Below are 19,400 nucleotides of genomic sequence, written 5' to 3'. Positions count from 1 at the left end.
CACTTCAGCCTTGGACAGTTTAGGCCCAGTGCTGTGAGAGAAGCATCTGTAAGGTTGCTACATCCTGAAACACAGAGAGACTGAAGTCTGTGACATCCTCTACAGATTTTTACAATGCCTTCATCTGAAATTTGCTGCAACACAGAAGAAGGTTGAAGTTACTTCATTATCAAGCAATCAGCTAATAATAAAATTTAACTCATGTTATTAAACTGTTAGTATCATGCTTTATATAACCATGAACACCTGTGTTTTTTCAACCAAAAAAATATCATGTTCATTGCTAACGTTGCAGATAACCAACACACACAACTCCTACTTATCTACGTATTTTTCCACAGATCTCAAGGCCTGCTCAAAGGCAGTCCGAGGCACAGAGGGAGAGCTCTTTGTTGTTGACTTCCTCTTCAACTTTGCTCATGTCTTAGAATTTTAACTTTTTTTTTTTTTTTCTTTAAATTGTAGTTGTCATTGTTTTAAATCAATTGCTGCTTCTGTGTAGGGTTCAGGTTTGTTGTTCCTGTAACTGTGTTCATTCAGGAACAGTGCAAAAGACAGCTTAAACAGCTCAACAGCAGGAGAGCCAACTATTTTGCACTGGAGCAGTAGAACTCAAGGGTTAAAATTCTGCATCTCCAGATAATTATCAAAACAAGAGTAACAGGTAAACATTTATATATAACACATTCTTCACATAAGATAAACACAAAAGCCTGAGTTGCCCTGCCATATGCAGCTGTCTTCAGCTGAAAAGATTTAACTCAAAAAAAGTTTTTTCATTTCTCAAAATTGTTTTGTACTAGATAGTCTTAAAAACAGTAACTCTAAATTGGGAAAATAAATAGAAAACTTTTCTCTCTGAAATAAGGACTATAAGAAATAGCCCCGATGCAGCTGCACACAAAATAGCAACAGAAACTAGGGTATTGGGTGAGTGTGCAAATATTATTTTGTTTACAGGTCTTCTATTCTGGAAGGAGTATTCTCTCCTCCTCCCATTCCTGACTCAAAAAATTTAATTTTTCTGCTGAATGACTAATACTTCATGGTGAGACAGGTTACTTTATTTCCTAGCCTAATATTACTCTTCCAATGACAACAAAGAACTCTACTGTATTTGGAACTGAAAAGACACACTCCTTTTATAAGCCACTCATCTAGGTACAGTAATACTACTGTAGCATGTTTCTGAGGCTATTACCACAAGCATTACCTTTCATAGACAAAAACAGGATGAGAAATAGCAGTAGCTCAGCACAAAGGGAGACCACCTTAATGCCTCCTCCCCCATCTCAGCACTTTTTAGTATCAGTACATCTGCAAATTGTTCTGCCAAATAAAACTTATTCCAGACAAAAAAAATAGAAGCCTTGTCTTCTTTTTGTGGATTGAGAAGAATTTGCATCATCTACAGAAAAGAAGATCTTTTCTGGAAATGTTTTGCTCCCTTTGACAGAGAGTAATTACACTATTCTTGGGAAAAGGAACTATTTTGGAAGCAAGGAATATTTCAATTTATGCTGTTGCTGGAGATGGACATGATATTGAATTTCTTTATGAAAGTTTTCCACTCTGAAATGGCCTGTGATTTCAATGACTACATCCCTCTCAGGAAAGGAAACTGCTCAAAAAATGCCTGCAAGTCCCCAGTTTCTACACTCCAAAGATCGTACCTTTCAAATGTGCAGTTTTCAGAGTTAGTATCAGTTAGTATCCACAGCTTCTGGAGCTGGCCTGGTATTTTACAAGATCCATAAAACAGAGCCAGTAGAATTAAAGTGTGGATCACACAAAGCATGAAGGGACCTGCTTCTGGTAACATGCTTCTAAAGCCACAGGAGGAGGACACATCTCCAGGGAAACAAAACTTTAAAGCACACATAACTAGGTAGGACACCCAGACTATCAACTAAAAAATTTCAAAGGGAAAAATTATTTCACTCATGAAGGCTGGTTTTTTTGTTGTTGGTACTTAATACCTACATGACAAAAACTGGCCATGGGAAAACTCTGGTACATTTCTATTCCAGTGCTCCTTTTCAGTGGGAGAAATCATAACTGACTGTCATCAGACCTCTTGAGAGTTTACCACCAAAAGGCTGGCCTTGCTATGTCCCATTAGTCTCAGATAAAGCACAAGAAGGACAGCAAAAGAAAGAGTGAAAGGGGAAGAAATAATGTGCTGCCTTTAATTTTTTAAGTGTGGTTCTCACCAAAAGTAGGAAGTTCCTTTCATTCTCATTATCTTTAGGTGCCCAACTTCAGTGAGCACCTGAATTTAGACTGAAGAGTCTGAAAATTCTCTCTTTCATTAAACATCTGTCTCATGGAAGCTCAGGCTTTGTATTAATCTTGTTCTTAATTTCTGCATTTTCTTTAATGTAACATTTAATAGTCCCTAACACTCAAAAATCTATTGGAACCAAAAATTTTCATCCAATCTTAATAAAAAATGGTCCCATGCCACATTAATTCAGGAATACCACAAGATTTGAAAGTTTTAGGCCAAGCAGTTTTATGATACATTCTAGAACTAAAACTGTAGAAAACTTTCCAAAAACAAATAAGCTCTCCCCAAAAAAACCCATCAGAACAAAACAAAAACCAAAAAACTCACAACAAAAAGCCTAACAACATTATTCAAATTTGAGTGAAACACTGGAGTTTCTAATGTATTTAAATATTTTCTAAGGCTTATTTATAAGGACTGACTGAAATACATTTTAAAAATCTAAAAGGAGATCTTTCCCATTCCTGAAAACAAAAAAGGAAATATAAAATACAGCAAGTTTCATTTTTGTGTATTCTCTAAGTAGTATTAAAACTACATCATAGATTCCCAGTCATTTCACTACAAATGCATGTGTTCTTCCATTACTACTGAAAAAGCACGTCCTTCTCCTGCTAACAAAATGGTTCTCAAACATCTCCAGTTATGATGCCATTAAATTTTACTCTCAATTATGTAGCCCAGAATACGGCTTCTGCTCAATCAAAAACTTTAAAATTGTGAATAGATCAAAACGTTTGACCTCAGGGATGGGAGAACAAGATTTTCATCTGTAAAACTGCATGGTTTAGTTCATACACAGTTAATGGGATTGAATCAATGCAGTTAATTCTTACTCTAGAGCTTGCTACAGTTACAAGATGTAATGAGAGGAAAAAATCCCCTAGCACTCCAAATCCACATTCAGCTGTAGCAACAGACAGCTCATTTAAGACCAGTATTCCATAGAAACTTCTGTAAATTGCTGAGATAGACTATTTGAATTATTTAGATGTGCAGCAGCTCAATTCATTAGCATTTAAAAATGGTTTATGATCCTTAGAGAACGTATCTTTTGAACCTTCAAATACTTACTGTACAGGATTGCAAATTCAGGATTACAAGTTCATGACAGTGATTTTGAATGTGTTTCAATGCTTCATCTTCTAACTGTATTAGCAATTAAATTGGACATAGGAAAAGAAACAAGAAATTAAAAGCACAGCAAAGTAGCCCAAGGAATGTACACATCTTGTAATATTGAACAAAAGACTATAACAAAAATGGCAATTTTTAATTCATGGAGATTTCAAAAACCCAAAATAAAAATTTTATTCCTAAAGGATCACCCAAGCAGTTATGTACCTGTGTGCAACCTCTAAGAAATAGAGCTTTTAGTCCACTACACCCTTTCACCAGTGCTTCAATACCATCCTTCGTAATCTGATCACACCAGGAAAGATTCAAATGTTCCAGATTTCTGCAACCCTCACTGGGAGAATTAAGAAAATACATAAAGTTAAATCCAGCCTTCAAATAGTCATAACAGTGGGAAACCCAAATTAAACACACTGTTAGAAATTAATGATAGCCAGTGGACCGTACCAGGCCTCCACAAAAACATCATGAGAAAAGACCACACACAAACATCATAATCTACACCCAAGAAGTGCTAGATACAGACTATTAAGGTTCGGTACTGATTTATTAAACTTTATTAAATGCTGAACTGCTCTTTAAACACTTTTCCTTAATACAAAACATTGAATCTTCTTACCTTAAGCCTTTCAAAGAGTTGTTTGTGATGGCTACGCAAGATGTCAGATCCAGATGTTTCAGCTTGGAACAGAATCTGCTAAGACTGTAACACGTGCTGCAAAACAGCAGACACACTAAAAATACCTTCAGCTACTTCTTTTTCCAAATTTCCTCATCAAACAAAAAACCCCTTTGACTTACCTGTCAGTGATTTTTGTGCACCCGTTTAGATTTAAGTGTTCGATGTTTCTACAATTCTGTGCAAAGGTCCTAAAACAGCAACAAAGAGCTGAATTAATATCATGTCACAAGTTGTAATACAGTCACTAGAGAGCGCTCTGCCACCTACCTCCTCCTATAATCTCAGTCAAAAAGCTTAATCTTCAAGCCACAGAGTAATTACAAACTGCATCTCAAATGCTTCTCAGTGGCTGCTTTTTCCTTTTGTTACTGGAAGTTTGTGTCTTAGGTAACTCCTGAAACGAAGAGTAGTTCCTCTCTCAAATACCACTTGAGCAAAGTGTTTATTTCTGTCTGGCTCATATATGAGCCAGAACTAACTTGCTTCACATGCCTTAATAAAACCATTAAGGGCACAAGGAGAAAGGTACATAGCACATCGGTTAAATATTAAGCTGCCGGGAAGAGTTTTTGCACATCGCATTACTGAAGACTTTACAAGTCCTATCAAGGAGGTCACATCAAATGAAAAGGAACATATCCTGTGCAATACAGAAGTGGGACCTAAGCCTACCAGATAATCAGTGGAAAGCCCGATGGGTTGCAAATCAGTTATTTATTATTTCAAAACACAAAATGCAAATGTGTGCACTACTGGGTATGAACTCTAACCATAAATGAAGCTATCATACTGTTATCAGCCTGTATGTATAATTATACTAATTACCCAGAAGGAATACATAAACTTTCTTGTCATCTCTGCAGAGTAATATTTACAGCTGCATTGCATTTCAGAACACTGTTTTTATGCCCATGTATCCTCCAACTGCATGGATTTTATTGGCAGGGGTAGAGGAAACACACAAAAACAGTTTTGTCTGGAGGCTTGCCGTGGTTAACAGATCCAACTACACACTCAGCTGGTAACAACCTCCTGGCTCTCCAGTGTGGATTGAAAACAATGGAAAAAACCCCAGCAAGCAGTTACACTGGTGAGAGTTTCCACTTGAATTCTCAAAACAGCAATTCCAAAATTCATGCACTGGAGGGAGATTTACAATCGAGACACTCTTCAAATCACTTGGAAAGACACTACACTATGGAATACCTCGCAGGAATAGCAAACTTTGAGATTCAAATATCAGGCATCTCCTGACAGAGCTGTCACAAACACTGAGTGCTTACAGAGCCAATACCTACTTTGGTAATTGGCTATTTTTAAACAAAAGTTGATATAGCAGAAGGATAAATAGAAGAATTATCATCCACAAAACTAAAGGATCTCAACACAAAAAGCCTCATAGGAAAAGATGCTTTCAGAACAAGTATCTGAAAATTAATGCCACCTTTCTCATGCTACTGTTTTGAAAGTCTGATAGGTCTTGCATTTATCATAAATTTCATTAATTAATTTATTAATTTCAATTTATATGTATTTCTGAGTGCCACCACCTTCTGCACCAGTTAGTTATCATGGATAAATACCAGTATGAATACTGGTAACACACCGGTAGCTGGTATCTGCTAGGCCTGTACTTATTTTAAGTATCTGTTTACTAAATATATAACTACTTTAAAAGTATCTCCAAGCCCTTCTCCTCATCTCATACCACTAATAAACCCACTGACAATTTTTGGGCCTGTTCACAACCCACATTGCAGTCCCTTAGCCTTACTGTCCCGAAAAGCACAGCTGGGAACCAAAAACAAACATGAAAACTGACTCACTGGGGGGAAAACTGTTACTGCCCTGACTCCTTCCCATACCCTTCTCATTGCCTTTCCCACTACCTCCTCCCTGCAGCAGTTGCTACCTCTCTCAGAGCCTGCCTTTCCTCTCTCCTCCACTTCTGCTATTGTCTTCCCTACTGGGGACACCGGGACTGTCGGCATGCTCTGAAACTTGGAGGAGCACTGCAGAAAGTTAACTCTGGTTGGGGCTACCTCTTTTTTGACAGCAGTTAGTTGCCAGTAATCTGGGAGATGGTAATAATACACACTTTCCCTTGAGAAGGCACGACTGCTTGAAGGTGGAGACACAAGATGGATCAGTTAGGGAGATGTCCTAGAGGCAGGGAAAGCTCTTGGGAAATCTCCAGAGCTGAAGCCAGGCTGCTAATTTGGGTTGCTAAAGAGATCTATTGCTTAAACCGTTGCTGGATGAATTTACTCTAGAGACAAATATCAGTGAATTTGACTTACACATTTTAGAAATGAGCTAAAGTTCACAAGACCCTAACTTAATGCCCACTGCCTAACAAACGTTTTTTATGCATTTTTATTTTCCACCTAAGAATGGCCACACTACGTCAGACTGAACACCATCCAGCCAAGTCTCCTCTGACAGCTCAGGAAAGCGTAACTACAAAAAGCCATGCCCCAGGGCTTTCTCCAAATATTCTTTGAGCTCTGAAGTACTTGTAGCTTAGAGATTCTTCAGCTGGAGGTAGGGTCTTTGGGTTGAAATACTCGCAGAAATATCCACAAAGGAATCTGGCTAAACAGTTTGCATACAGAAAAAGCTTATATGGATCCAAACTGTCTTCTGGGAACAAACTGCACAATTCAGTTTATATACCATGTAAAGAAGGGGGAGCACTGTCTCTGTTAGAGACTCCCAAGATGTTCCTGTTGTCTGCCTGTCTCTGTTAGAGCAAGAAGAGAATCCCAAGACTTTCCTGATTTTGCAGGTACTCAATTGTATCAGTCTCTATTCTTCCTCCCATCGCTACGGTCACCTCTTGTCCAGACTAGCAGATAAACTATACATTGACTGACTACTACTCTTAATGAAATTAGTATTGTAGGATGCCAGAGTATAGGTCTGAAAACATTTTAACTGCTTGAAAATAGAAAGATATCAATGTAATACTAATGAACAAAAAAGGCATTTCTGAAAAGCATGGTTCTCATTCCTTACCTCATTGCCAGAAAGTAACAGTAGCTATACTTTTGAACTCAAACTGACATGTCATTTAGTCATTATTAAGTTACTTAGAACTTAGTTAAGTATCCCATTTTGGTCATTAGTCAGTACTGAGAAATCCAAACAAATATAACAATAATTGCTTTTGGTCCAGGCATGAGGAAATGAGTGATGTCTCAAACTACTAGGACTTTACTTACTTTAAAGAGGAGTCTCCAACACCAAGACATCCTCTCAGACTAAGTTGCCTCAGGAACCCACCGCACCTTTTCGATATATTTTCCACAACACGACCCTTAAACCAAACAAAAGGAAAATTTTGTTGAGTTTTATCCTGATGTAACATTCTAAACAAATTAAAAATGTGGCACTGAAGACCAGCCCAGCTACACCCCACCAGAACGACACCTCTTTTGCCACTTTAAGAAAGAACACTTACCTATTGAGAATCTCCACTCACATTGACATGCTACTCAATTCAACCTTTAGACTGCTAATATGATTTTCTAGTTTTGTCAGATGTGTGGAGAGCCTGAAGAACTGCTACAGAGGTAGAGTAGGAGGCATACCCATTCCTCAAGGATCACAGATACTACTACAGTGTGTAAGCTTAACTTGTCCTAAAAGACTTAGGCTAGTACATCACTCTGAACTCCAGCCTCTGATAACTCCTGTTTTACAGTCCCTGCTATAGGGATGGGTTACCTTCTGCAACTGAAAAGTGATTAATACCTTGGTGGGACCAGCCATGTCAGATGCCTCCTGAAGATCTGCCGGAGCCAACCTGTGCCAGTATTCAAAGTCAAATATATTTAAGTGTTTACACCTAAAACTTGGAAATGCCAAAGAACTTCTCACACTGTGAAGCTTAGAGACTTTACACCTTGTCATTTCTCAAAAGCTGAAGCACAGCATACAAATGAAACTTCCTACTTGACCCCACATTTGCTACCAAATGCTTTTTATTTACATCCTGAAAGCATGTTTTGCTGTACATTAGGAGTAAGCAGAATGGCACAGGAATTCTAATATTCAATCACAAAGTAGCATTATGGAAACGTTATTTAAACTATAATAAAAGTATACTTTTTCTTTTATCCTTTTTTTTTTGGTGTCTACTGCAAAAACCAATTAGACATCACATTGTCTCAATTTTAGGGAGGTAAGGTAAAATAAATCAACATTGATCATTTAAGAAACAGGACTAATATATAAAAGCACCTTTTGTTTTCTGCTCTCTCTTTTTTAAAGAAGGAATACTTAAAACATTACATTTCAGTGGAATTCCACCCCCACACCCTACACAGGAAAGTAACAATGACACTGAAACAATAAAAGGTTTCTTACATTTTGTAGCACTATGTGAAAAGATTTTCTAATCAGTTTGTTTCTTAATCCGTAAGTAATATTGTTTATCTTATCTCTCAGAACAATGTACATGAAAACAAACTACAAATCCTTACACAAACAAAATTATGTATTTTTCAAAGCTTCCTGATTAGTTAAAACTACTTCTTGGTGGACCCCAAATATCTTTACAGTAAAGATTAAGTTTTTAATGAATAGCATATAACTCAAGTTCAATTTATATTAGAGAAAAAAACCCCACAAATTTAATGCATTATTCAACAATAAGAGGAAAAAAAAGTTTTCCCAAACCCATTCATTTCCTTAAACACATAAAAATCCCAAACAATATATTTAAAAAAACCCAAACAACTGAAGTGCATCCAAATGTATTTAGCTCCTTGTGTAATTCAACGTCACTCAAAAAACAACTTCTTCAAATTACCTGGGTTCCACATACCAAGAAATCCTCAGGCACATTTAACTTCAAGATGATCTTCACACATCTTTGTGATAGAAAAGAAACATTTTCTCTCCCCCCCCCCTCACCTTTATTCTCTACCACGAGGTTTTAAATATGGTAAATTTCACAAGACCTTATTTTTCATTATGTGATAGTCTCAGATCAAGTACTGCTTGGTGCTATGTGAAATATCACCAAACAGTACAATGTCCAACTGAGCAAAAAGTTGCCAAAGACAATTATGTTTTTACCTGTCTTAAATCTAAAGGTAAAAAAATAGTTATATAAATCTGCTGGAAAAAAAACCCCAGAGTTCTTATACACTAAACGTGAAAAGTGTCTCTCATTCAAAACTACTTTATGTAATAATTGCCAGTTTAACATACTCATGAATAAATTTAAGGGGTTTATATTACAAATGTACTTAAATATAATATACTAAAGTAACTGAATTGCTCTAAACCACAATAGCTTATTATAGCAAAAGAGGATCTAACTGAATTTCATTCCTTCTCCTGAATCCTACGCTAGGATTCTCCTGAATCCAAACGTAGCATCTCAAAGGGCAACATCACTAGATACAATGTAAGACAAACATACTGAGAACAAAAATCTAATACTGTATTTCTAGATAGCAGAAAGGTTTCAGACACAGAAAAGACTTAACCAACAGAAGGACTACAGGCCTTTGGTTTTCTTCATTACTTCTTAGCAAATGAGAAACATGAGCTCTTTTAAAGGCAACTGAAAATATGACATTAAAGCTCCAAGTCTTCTTATATACATTTAGATACAGGCAGATGCCAAAAATCTTTCTGCTGCTTCTGTAAGATCCTCGTGTTTAACATCACTATAGGAAAGGAGTTGGCAATAAAACTATAAAAGACCAGGGAAAAAAAATTACCCTGTGTATTACTGCAAAGCTTTAGGAACAGTTCGAACCACGGTTAGCAAAATACAATAAATGAAACCCATCTGGATTTTATTCATACAACTAAGAAGCCAAAACATAAAATCCAGAAGCAAATTCATTGTTGTATTCTAAATTAAATTTGTATCAAACAACAAATAAGAAACCAGTTCAGATTAAATTAACTAATTGTATTTCCCCATGCATGTTCGTCTTCATTCTCAGATGTCATATTTTATTTTGATGTGCACATCTATGATAGCATTAATGCAAACATGTTTTTCTTATGGAAGACAAGACTGCCCCAATCCTTTAATTGTATGCTGAAAAGGACTTTAACAGACATCTAGCTGCATTTCAGGCAAGGTTCAAACCTTATAAAACAAATGCTCCTAAAATGGTAATCTGACACAAACCACATCCAATCTAGGCAAGACAGTGGTAAGAAAAGTTCATCAGCATTTTATTGTGTCGATCTCAAAGTCCTGCAGCCAAGTGCTCAGAGAGCTTTCAGCACTAGATGGCATCCTCACAGAGAGACTCGGGACCACCAACAAAATTATCCTCTCGATTATGAAAGTGGTTTGGAGGATCTCGTTCAGCCCAGAGGCACCAAGTATACCTTTACTTTCTGAAAATGAGCATCTTTGAACTTCTAAAGCCTTGCATGTATATCTTATATGTAAATGATCTGACACATAGCTGGCAACCAAAACTGAAATATTCAGCCGCTGTAAAAACCAAATAGAGTTATTTTTCCTTGTGCTCCTTCACACTATTATTATCTTAAAGTTTAGCCTTTAAAATGTGTGAACACAAGCACAGTCTATGGGATACTCAAAATGAGATAATGTTTTTACACATCACCATAGGAATGAATTAAAAAAAACCAAAGATACTAACCTCTATGTCCGTTTGAAAGTTAAAGAGGTCTATTCTTTGCCAGTTGCTTCCATCCAGAGCTAAAACATTCCATGCCTGCAGAAAACAAAAACAGTTTATTACCGCCACTGCCTGCTCCCTTAATTTGCCTCCCAGCAATTCAAATGTAACAAATTCAAATATAACAACATATGTAACTTCAGGTAGCATTAAATATATACATATATATATATATATAAAATTGCAGATATTAGTAGTCATACAATATAAACTAGTTTAAAACACAGAATTTGTGGAAATTAATCTTAACTGTCATAAACCAATTACACCTCAAAAGCTAACTTATACCCATAAAACATGCAGGAAAGCAAAAAAGTAAATGTAAAATACATACATGGACACAGCAAAAATTATCCCTCCATTTTAGAAAGAGCTTTTATATATTTGTCTAGTAAGTTACTTTTGCTAGATCTATATGGAGAAAAGTAACTGCAGATGAGATTCCTTCCAATAAAACCACAGTTCCTCAACCTCACTAGTTACTATTCTGAGACGAATAGAAACTTTTCAGAAAACTGCTGACTTTCCACTGTTAAGATCAGGCCTTTCCTTTACACGTGCTAAGTTACACATATGTGTTTCACACTTTTTCCTTCACTGCTAAAAAAACAGTTGTTCAAAGTAAAACAAAATAAAAAAGACAGAGCAACACAAATATACTCAGAAAAACAAACACAAAAAAATAGTTCTGCATCCAACTGACAGTTCTGAGACAAAACCACAACTTATTCAGCCACCTTGGTTTTCTTCCACTGCATTCTAGGCTTTAGCTGAAGGTTCTAAGAAAAGTTGATATTAGTTTTAAAAACTTACTGAGGTTGCAGGCTGGGGTGATAAGGGTGTAGGAATCAAATGGGTACATACTTAATTATGTATTCAATCAAACAAACAAAGAAACTCTACAACAACAAAACCAAAACCCAATCCTCATTGAAAGAAGGAATACACAGGTTAATTCATGTCGTATTAGAATGCATTTTACTGTACCCATCTGAGGTAGGAACAAAGTATTTTTGGTTTTTACTCAAGAAAAAAACCAAGACAAACCAAACAAACCAAACATAAAAGCTTACTTAGCATGCTCTATTATCTTGTGTGCCTTTTCCTCCTACTAGCAGTCCGTCTACTTAACACCTTTTGTACTTGGCAAGCAAACGATGGATGTATTCCTTAGACACATGGTGCACATTAACCAAACTATATGGAATTTTAAGCAGAAAATGTGTCTGAAAACTAGTGTTATATAGCCACGTTTTATGAAAAGCAAATGCCATTATGCCAAACCAGGCTTAATCCTTTCTCCAGATATAGAACATACATTACTGGATATCTTTTCCATAGGCTTTAAAAAGAAGTCCAGTACATAGCAACTAATTCCACATCTGAATGCAAAACTGGATTCACTGATTATTTGTTTTAATAAACAAAGAGGTTGAAAGAATGTATTTTAAAATTATTTATTTATTTGTTGTGACAGAAAGCAGATTGCCCTAAAGCCAATGATTTGCAAGTTTCCCAAAGAACAACAAAACACCCCAACAGAAATACATACCTTGGAAACTTGTGCACATCGACACAAAGTAACTATGTCCAAGAAAGAAAATATTCTAGGAAGAAAGGAAAAGAACAATTTAAATGTTTTAGTATAAATTCAGACTAATACATGGATTCCCAGTTCCGTAGCTCTACGGAAAGACACCAGCTCCACAAGAAGCAAGTTAAATGCACTCTGAGTGTTTCACCAAATTATTTTACTTACTGACACTTAAGGAATAATATCCTAGCTGTCATCTAAAGACAGTCAACACTAACATATTATAATCAGCAGGCGCTTCTTCTGAAGATCTGTTTCATGTTTCCCCTTCCTCACTAGCCAAACATGTATGAACAAGAAATTCTTTTTTCCTCTGTAAAATTCAGAGAAAATGCTTACATACCTTTGATTGGGTAAGTAAATAACTTACACAAATACAGATTAAGATTTTGGAAGCTGGTGAAAATAAGAGATGGAAAACACCACACAGATAAAACTGGGCTCAAGAGCCTAAGTCCTAACACAGAGATTTTCACAGTGATTACGAATCTAAAACAGTCACTACGTTTTTTTAATTCACCCTACAAGAAACAACTACAATTCAAAATTTAGAATTACTATTCTGATCACAGAACCAGTTCCTCAAGGCTGCCAACTCTTAATAGTTTTCTGAAACAAATTTTTCACTGTCAAAATGAATTTTGCTAAATACCATTTCCAAACAACAGTGAAACCAGTTCAAAGGCTGAAAAAAAATCATTAGTTTAAGATGAAATCATAGATCCTATTCCAAAAGCATTTTCTACTCTAGAGAATGAAGATATGAAATATTTAAAAGATGCTACTGTAATTCACATAAACTGTTAACCTGCTTGCCAGTGAACTTTTTCAGTCATCAAAACAATGAACAGTAATAATAATTTCATCTGACAATGAGATGTTAATACTATGGAGCAAACAACTGGTAAGAGAACCTGAATTTAATAGTGTAAAATTCTGATTGGTATTTTCCAAGTGGAAACTTGAATTCAAAGCTTGAAATGTCTGCCTACATCTTAAGCGCTATGATTTTTAGCTGTGGTAAGAGTAAAAAAAATGTAATGGAGGTGAATGAAAGTATACAACAGTCTTCTGGACATTTATTATGATCACTCCTGAGATTAATTTTCCAGTATTTCATTAACACATGAAAACACTTTCTCTTTTTCACTGTATAGCAAGACATTTTCTCCAAAAAATATCAGTCATACAAACAGAAGGACAAACATACTCAGAACTTATGAAATTATTTATAAAACCCTGCAAATCATATTTATATTCATAGCATCTATTTTGTCATTTGAACATCCATTCTGAGGTCTGCCCACTGTAAGAAACAGCAGTGTTTCATACATAAAGTGCACATCTAATGTGCTCAGCAAGACTGCTGGACTGTTCAGATGAGCAGCGAAAGCATTCTCTCTCTTAAGAGCAGCATTTATACCAATGACTCACCATGAACCCTCTTCTCAGGTCACTTTTCCCCCTGACATGAGGCAAATGACAGAAGTGAGAGTGTGGAGATTACACTTAGAGAACTGCAAAAGCTTCTTGGGGTGTAGAAGCTTCCTCGAAGTACCAGTGTACGAGTGGAATCAGAGGGCTGTCTGAGATTTACAGAAGCTGAAGCACAGAAGACAGATTTCTACATTTGTAGTAACTAACGAAGGAAGGGTTGTGACAAATCACTTCATGACACAATACTCTTGCCTAAATAAAGAATGTGACATGCTTTAGAAGTGATGTATCAAGTTCTGTTGAAACAAGAAGTAACTGAAGGAACTGTAAGATGCTGAAGAAGGATATTTTATACATGCCCACTACTCTTAAGTTGTCTGGCAGTCTGTCTTCATGTTTGATTGTCTATTGCTATTAAGAGATTTATGTTGATGCATGATTTACAAAAGTAAATTAAAACCAAAAGCAGAACAGATACATTTATTTTTGCTCCACTCAGTATGAAGTAACTTCTTTAAAAATCAAAAACTAGAAGTGGTGATTCTGTGTTAAAAGGATAAACATTTTAATAAGTGGAAACATTCATGATGCTTTTAGGCTTTTATTTTTGTTCTAAAGAAGAAACCTTCTTGCAAGGCAGCTCAAGCTGTCCCCATCAAAATATATAACACTATAAGGATGCATTAAAAGACAGCAAAATCAGAAGTATTACTATTCAGTCAAATACTATTATAGGCAAGAGATCCAGTAACTTCTTTTATAATTTCTAAGAGTAATTTTGCCAACTTTCTTGAAAATATTTTTTCCACATTTCCCCCACATTTTTCTATTTATCCTCTATAGTACAGTCTTACATACTGGCCACTAACATACACCTGGTTCTCTACCTGCAGTCCCACAGAGCTACTAACAAACACTTAAAAGTAAGGGAAACTAGCCAACAAAGACACAAGACTTTAAGGTTTAAAGTAATTCAAAGTTTTTAAAAGACTTTAAAGTCTTTAAGAGACTTTAAATTCAACCAACAGATAAAGATGGAGATGGCAACACTGACATTATCAGTCATCTGTCAGCGTCAGACACTGACGTTTTCTGGCACTTAGGGGAAAGGACTATGTCAGCAGGCATTTACAACCCTAGGAAATGGAAAAAATTACCAGGTAGGGCAGCTGATGGTAATGTAGCACTCCTGTCCTCTACAATCATGGCTACATGGATGGAAGCTAATGCAGCCAGCAGCAGGATTAATTTCTACGTAAGTCTTTGGCATGGATCAGTACAGGGAAACTGGAAATTAAATTAATAGATCCACAGTAAAGTTTAAGATCATCTATTCTGATTTCCTGTATCCCAGGCTATTAGATTTTCCAGAGTTACCCTTTATTGAGCTCAAGAAGAAGAATCTGATTATTGATTATTAGAGCTCTTTAAGACTTCTCATTCCTAGGCACATCCACTCTGGACACATGCCTCACGAGTTTGGCATTGGGAGATCTTCCTGTATACCAGTACCTGCCGCACGCATGAGCTCCATGCCAAAGGCACAAAGGGTCGTACAAGCTCACACAGCTCCTTAGCTCCTTAAAGGTAAACTTGTATTTGGTCAAAGCTTCCAGAAAATGACCTATTCTTGATGTGAAAGCCTTCAAGAGATGGAAAAATACCACATTCTTTGGTAGTTTGCTCCATTGGTTAATCACTCTGTTAAAATATTTGCCTTATTTCCAAAGTAAATGTCTCACTTTCAGCTTTATGCTTTTTCTACTTTTCTTCACCATATTAAAGAACACTTTAGCAGTTAGTACTTTCTCCTACTGAGTTTTAAAGCTACTTATAATGTAATCTTTAATTATTATTTTTTAAATCTTATTACTCAATTCTTTAAATCTCATCTTCCCTGCACATTCTTCGTTTTCCCAATACGTTTCTTCAAATGTAAACATCAGAAACATGGGCAGCATTAAAAACCTTATTAGTATCAACAAAGCTGTACACAGACAAAGTATGATTTCACTACTCTCATTTTCAGAGCTATTTCAGGCCACTGTAAATGCCTTTTTAACAGAGCATCAGAAAAGAAACTTTCAGTATCTTACCCATTTTCTCACATCTTCTTCTAAGACTACACACTTCAGGCATTACCTCTTTCTGTAACATTCTTTAGTCCTGTGTATCTAACCACATCAAATTTATCTGTAAAAATAACCTTGTTTGAACACACCTCAATTTATCATGTTATTTGGACTTCTTTGGGAGAATGCCTTGTCTTCCCAGTAGTTTACCATCACAGTTCTTTTTGTGTTATCTGTAACTTCAGTGACTTCTGAAGCAGTGATTTCCAAAAAGTTGTATTAAAAAAAGAAATTAAAAATCTGGTCTACCTGTTGATAGCTACAACACTACAACCAAGCCTGAATCCCTTTAACACACACTGATATACTGTATAGTACTACTTTTTAAATAAAAGGGTAAAATGTTAAAGTCTAATGTCTGAGCATATATATGTAATTTTGGTTAGTAAAGCAAAGTACTTTTAAACTCCAAGAACAATACTGTCCAATCACCTTCCACAAAACCACAACAGTTGTCAGTTATATTCCTCTCTCAGTTTTCTATCAAACAAATCTATGGTGAAGTTTTTTCCACTGCATACTGAATATAAGGCTGAGATTTCTGGCCACCTCTCCCTTGCCTAGATAAAAAGTGTTCCAGTCAGGATTCATGGTCTTCTAGTCTTCTGGAGTTTTCTTGATACCCAAGACTCACCATAGCTCAGCATAAGAGGGCCACAGACCTCCTAAGTCACCTTTTTAAGGCATTTTCATGGCAGTTTATATAGTCCCATCAACTACAAGCAGTGATGACCTACAACCTCAATCATGTTCCCATGCATTTCCATAAAAGCTTCATTATGCCCATGTGCTAGAAACACACTGTCCCATATCTTTCCAAACACAGAAATAGCTGATGTTGCTCCTACTATTTTTTTTCCCCTTCCCTGTAGATCCACCAAAAGAAATTGCTGGTTTTTTTAAAACCCCAACACTGTACAGCACACCACCTACAGAGCAAGAAATCAAAATGTGCAAGAGTCAAACTGCTTCTCTCTTGCCTTTTAAGACCCTTCCTAATTCAACCACATAAGAAATAAGCTTCTGCAGTAATAGCCTAGCAATTACTCTAAGTATTCTGACACAATACTATATGGATTGGTAAGAAGTGGATAACAAAATACATACAGTAAGTACCACACACACATACTGTGACTTCCTGGAATTTCTGGCCCAATCCCCCAAATTTGGTATCTTTCCAGTACGACACAATTGTCTGATAATTTATAAAAGCTTCAGCAATATCACAGAAGTCTTAACTGATCTGAGAATGGAAGTCTGTTTCAGAACTTCTATTTTTCATATCTTTTAAATTTATAATGGTTTTGTATATAAGAATGGTGACAAACTGTATCAGAATGAAAAGTAATAGCAATGAGAGCGAGCTGACTGAAGACAGCACATCATCTAGATAATCTGTTCAAAAGATTCTTAGTACTTTATCACAACATCCAGTTATGAAACAAGCACATGACAAATTTGTCATGTCTTCCCCATTTTAGACTATGGACTTGCTTAAGGAAGGGACTTCATTATTGATTTGCACAATTCCTTGAATATCAAACCCCCCTGAATGTAAATGCAAAATGAAAAAGGAAAGCCTACAAGCATGAAAAGAGCATCAACCACTCTCAGTTCACTATTAATCATGTTTGAGTACACACACATACTCACAATGTCTTGCAACCACCATAGGAACAGTTTTGTCTTTCTCCTAAAATGTAATATTCAATAAATACCAAACAGCATTTCAATCCTTTATATACATATATACATATATATAACAATTATTTATAAGATATGTTATCTCCCCTCTTCCCCCATTTTACTTAGCGTACTGAAGCATGAGGCATGTCACCTATAACTGTAGCCCATCAGCACATATAAACACTATAATAAAAACATGCAGGCTAGAAAACACACATGCAAGCGGAATAATTTATAGCCATAATCAGCAACGTAGAATTTTGCACGCATAAATTTATACCCATATGATTAAATTAACAGTGCAAGTGGTGGTTCTGTTCTGACCTTCACCAGCTTTGAAGATAGGAATCTGCTCCATTGGTAAATCCCAGTAATATCTTATTAAAAAAATTCCTATAATACTTCTTGTCTTGGAAATGCAATGGTGGTGCATATTAAAAGCTTGAGGAGTCTGACTATTTTCTATTTAAGAAACAACTAACTTTTAGCTCATTTATGTAAGGTTTGTTTTCAGCAGCATGGTACAAAAGGCAAATTTCTACATGAAGCACACATCTACTGACTCATCTAATGCTTCACCTTTCAGGTCAGTCATTAAAACAAATCCATTTTCACTAGGAACGTGTGACTTTGTGAAGCAAAGCACTTAAATAGAACCTGTGTGAGACAATCCAAAACTTTCTAGTAATTTTTATCCCTGCAATTTCCACTTGTAAACTACTCAGGCTAAGACGCCTTTCTCAGCAATCTACACAGCAAGTCTTTCAATAACAAACGAAAAACCATTTCCTTACAAGGCAAACCTTTTCTTTTGCCAAGATGCTTATTGCTACAAAATCCTTACAAAAGTATTAGCAATTGCAAAAGAAGAGGCTGTCTACATGATGCCTAAAATCTATTTTCAGTTGAAACACAAGTCAGCTTTTTCTACAAATAAACAGCTCTGCTGGATTCATTTTACTGTTACAGGAAAGCATCTAACTTTTTATGGCCTATACATTACTTGCAAGCATATTACTCACTCTATAAAATAATAAACACATTTTACTTATTCATAAAGTATGTCCTTATATATGGACATCAACAGTTTCAGTACCTAATTCTCTTAGTGTCTGAAACAAAATGCCCAATGATAAATTCAAGAAGGGCCAGTTCTGTTTAATTTACCATTAAACATACAGAAAACAGCAACTTCATTACATGGTAGTTTCTTTTGCAGGCTGAATTATGTAGGTAATAGATGCAATTACATTATGCAATTTACAACTTTACTCTGAAAATGAAACACAGAAGATGGCACATGAACGCATCCCTTTTGCATTGTTGATTTAGATTTACTTGGATATTATGGATAAGCAATGCAACTTCAAAGGTTGTATTTTTGTAACCTTTTAGAAGTTAAGACTCAAACACAAAACTTCCTACATGTAAGTGTTCGAGGAAAGCTCAATCCATGAAACAAATTTTATCTAATGTCTCACAAAAGGGGATATATGCTACAATCAGTTCCAGCATCCTTTCTTGGCTGTTTCACTCAAAATAGCTGTTGATCTAACAATTTTGAACAATCACTTCATTGTTTTGCTTATCCTAATTCGTGTAATAGCATGACGCAAGACTCTTAGTAGAAAAACAGTTACAACTGTTATTAGATAAGAATCTTAATATTTGACATCATTAAGTCTTTTATAGTAGTGGTTAGGAATTTTGCTGTGGGGCTTCCAAAAAGGAAGCCAAAGTAGAAAGCTTTAAAAAC

The 19,400-nt window shown here is 35.9% G+C and overlaps 1 protein-coding gene across 1 annotated transcript in view; it reads right to left on the bottom strand.

Annotated features, from left to right (window-relative positions):
• Positions 1 to 19,400, bottom strand: part of FBXL2 (F-box and leucine-rich repeat protein 2) — a 72,274-nt gene that overhangs the window by 10,036 nt on the left and 42,838 nt on the right. The window contains exons 5-12 of the mRNA XM_010001706.1: positions 12,348 to 12,402; positions 10,757 to 10,831; positions 7,334 to 7,428; positions 4,229 to 4,297; positions 4,047 to 4,142; positions 3,635 to 3,761; positions 3,365 to 3,439; positions 4 to 134 (exon numbers count right to left, since the gene is read on the bottom strand). Coding sequence (XP_010000008.1) covers positions 4 to 134; positions 3,365 to 3,439; positions 3,635 to 3,761; positions 4,047 to 4,142; positions 4,229 to 4,297; positions 7,334 to 7,428; positions 10,757 to 10,831; positions 12,348 to 12,402 — 723 coding nt within the window. The remainder of the gene's footprint in view (positions 1 to 3; positions 135 to 3,364; positions 3,440 to 3,634; positions 3,762 to 4,046; positions 4,143 to 4,228; positions 4,298 to 7,333; positions 7,429 to 10,756; positions 10,832 to 12,347; positions 12,403 to 19,400) is intronic.

Source organism: Chaetura pelagica, unplaced genomic scaffold (assembly GCF_000747805.2).
Source record: "Chaetura pelagica isolate M959 unplaced genomic scaffold, ChaPel_1.0 scaffold657, whole genome shotgun sequence".
Lineage (NCBI taxonomy): Eukaryota > Metazoa > Chordata > Aves > Apodiformes > Apodidae > Chaetura > Chaetura pelagica.
Note: the sequence above shows the minus strand (reverse complement) of the source record. Positions and strands in the feature narration are given on the sequence as shown.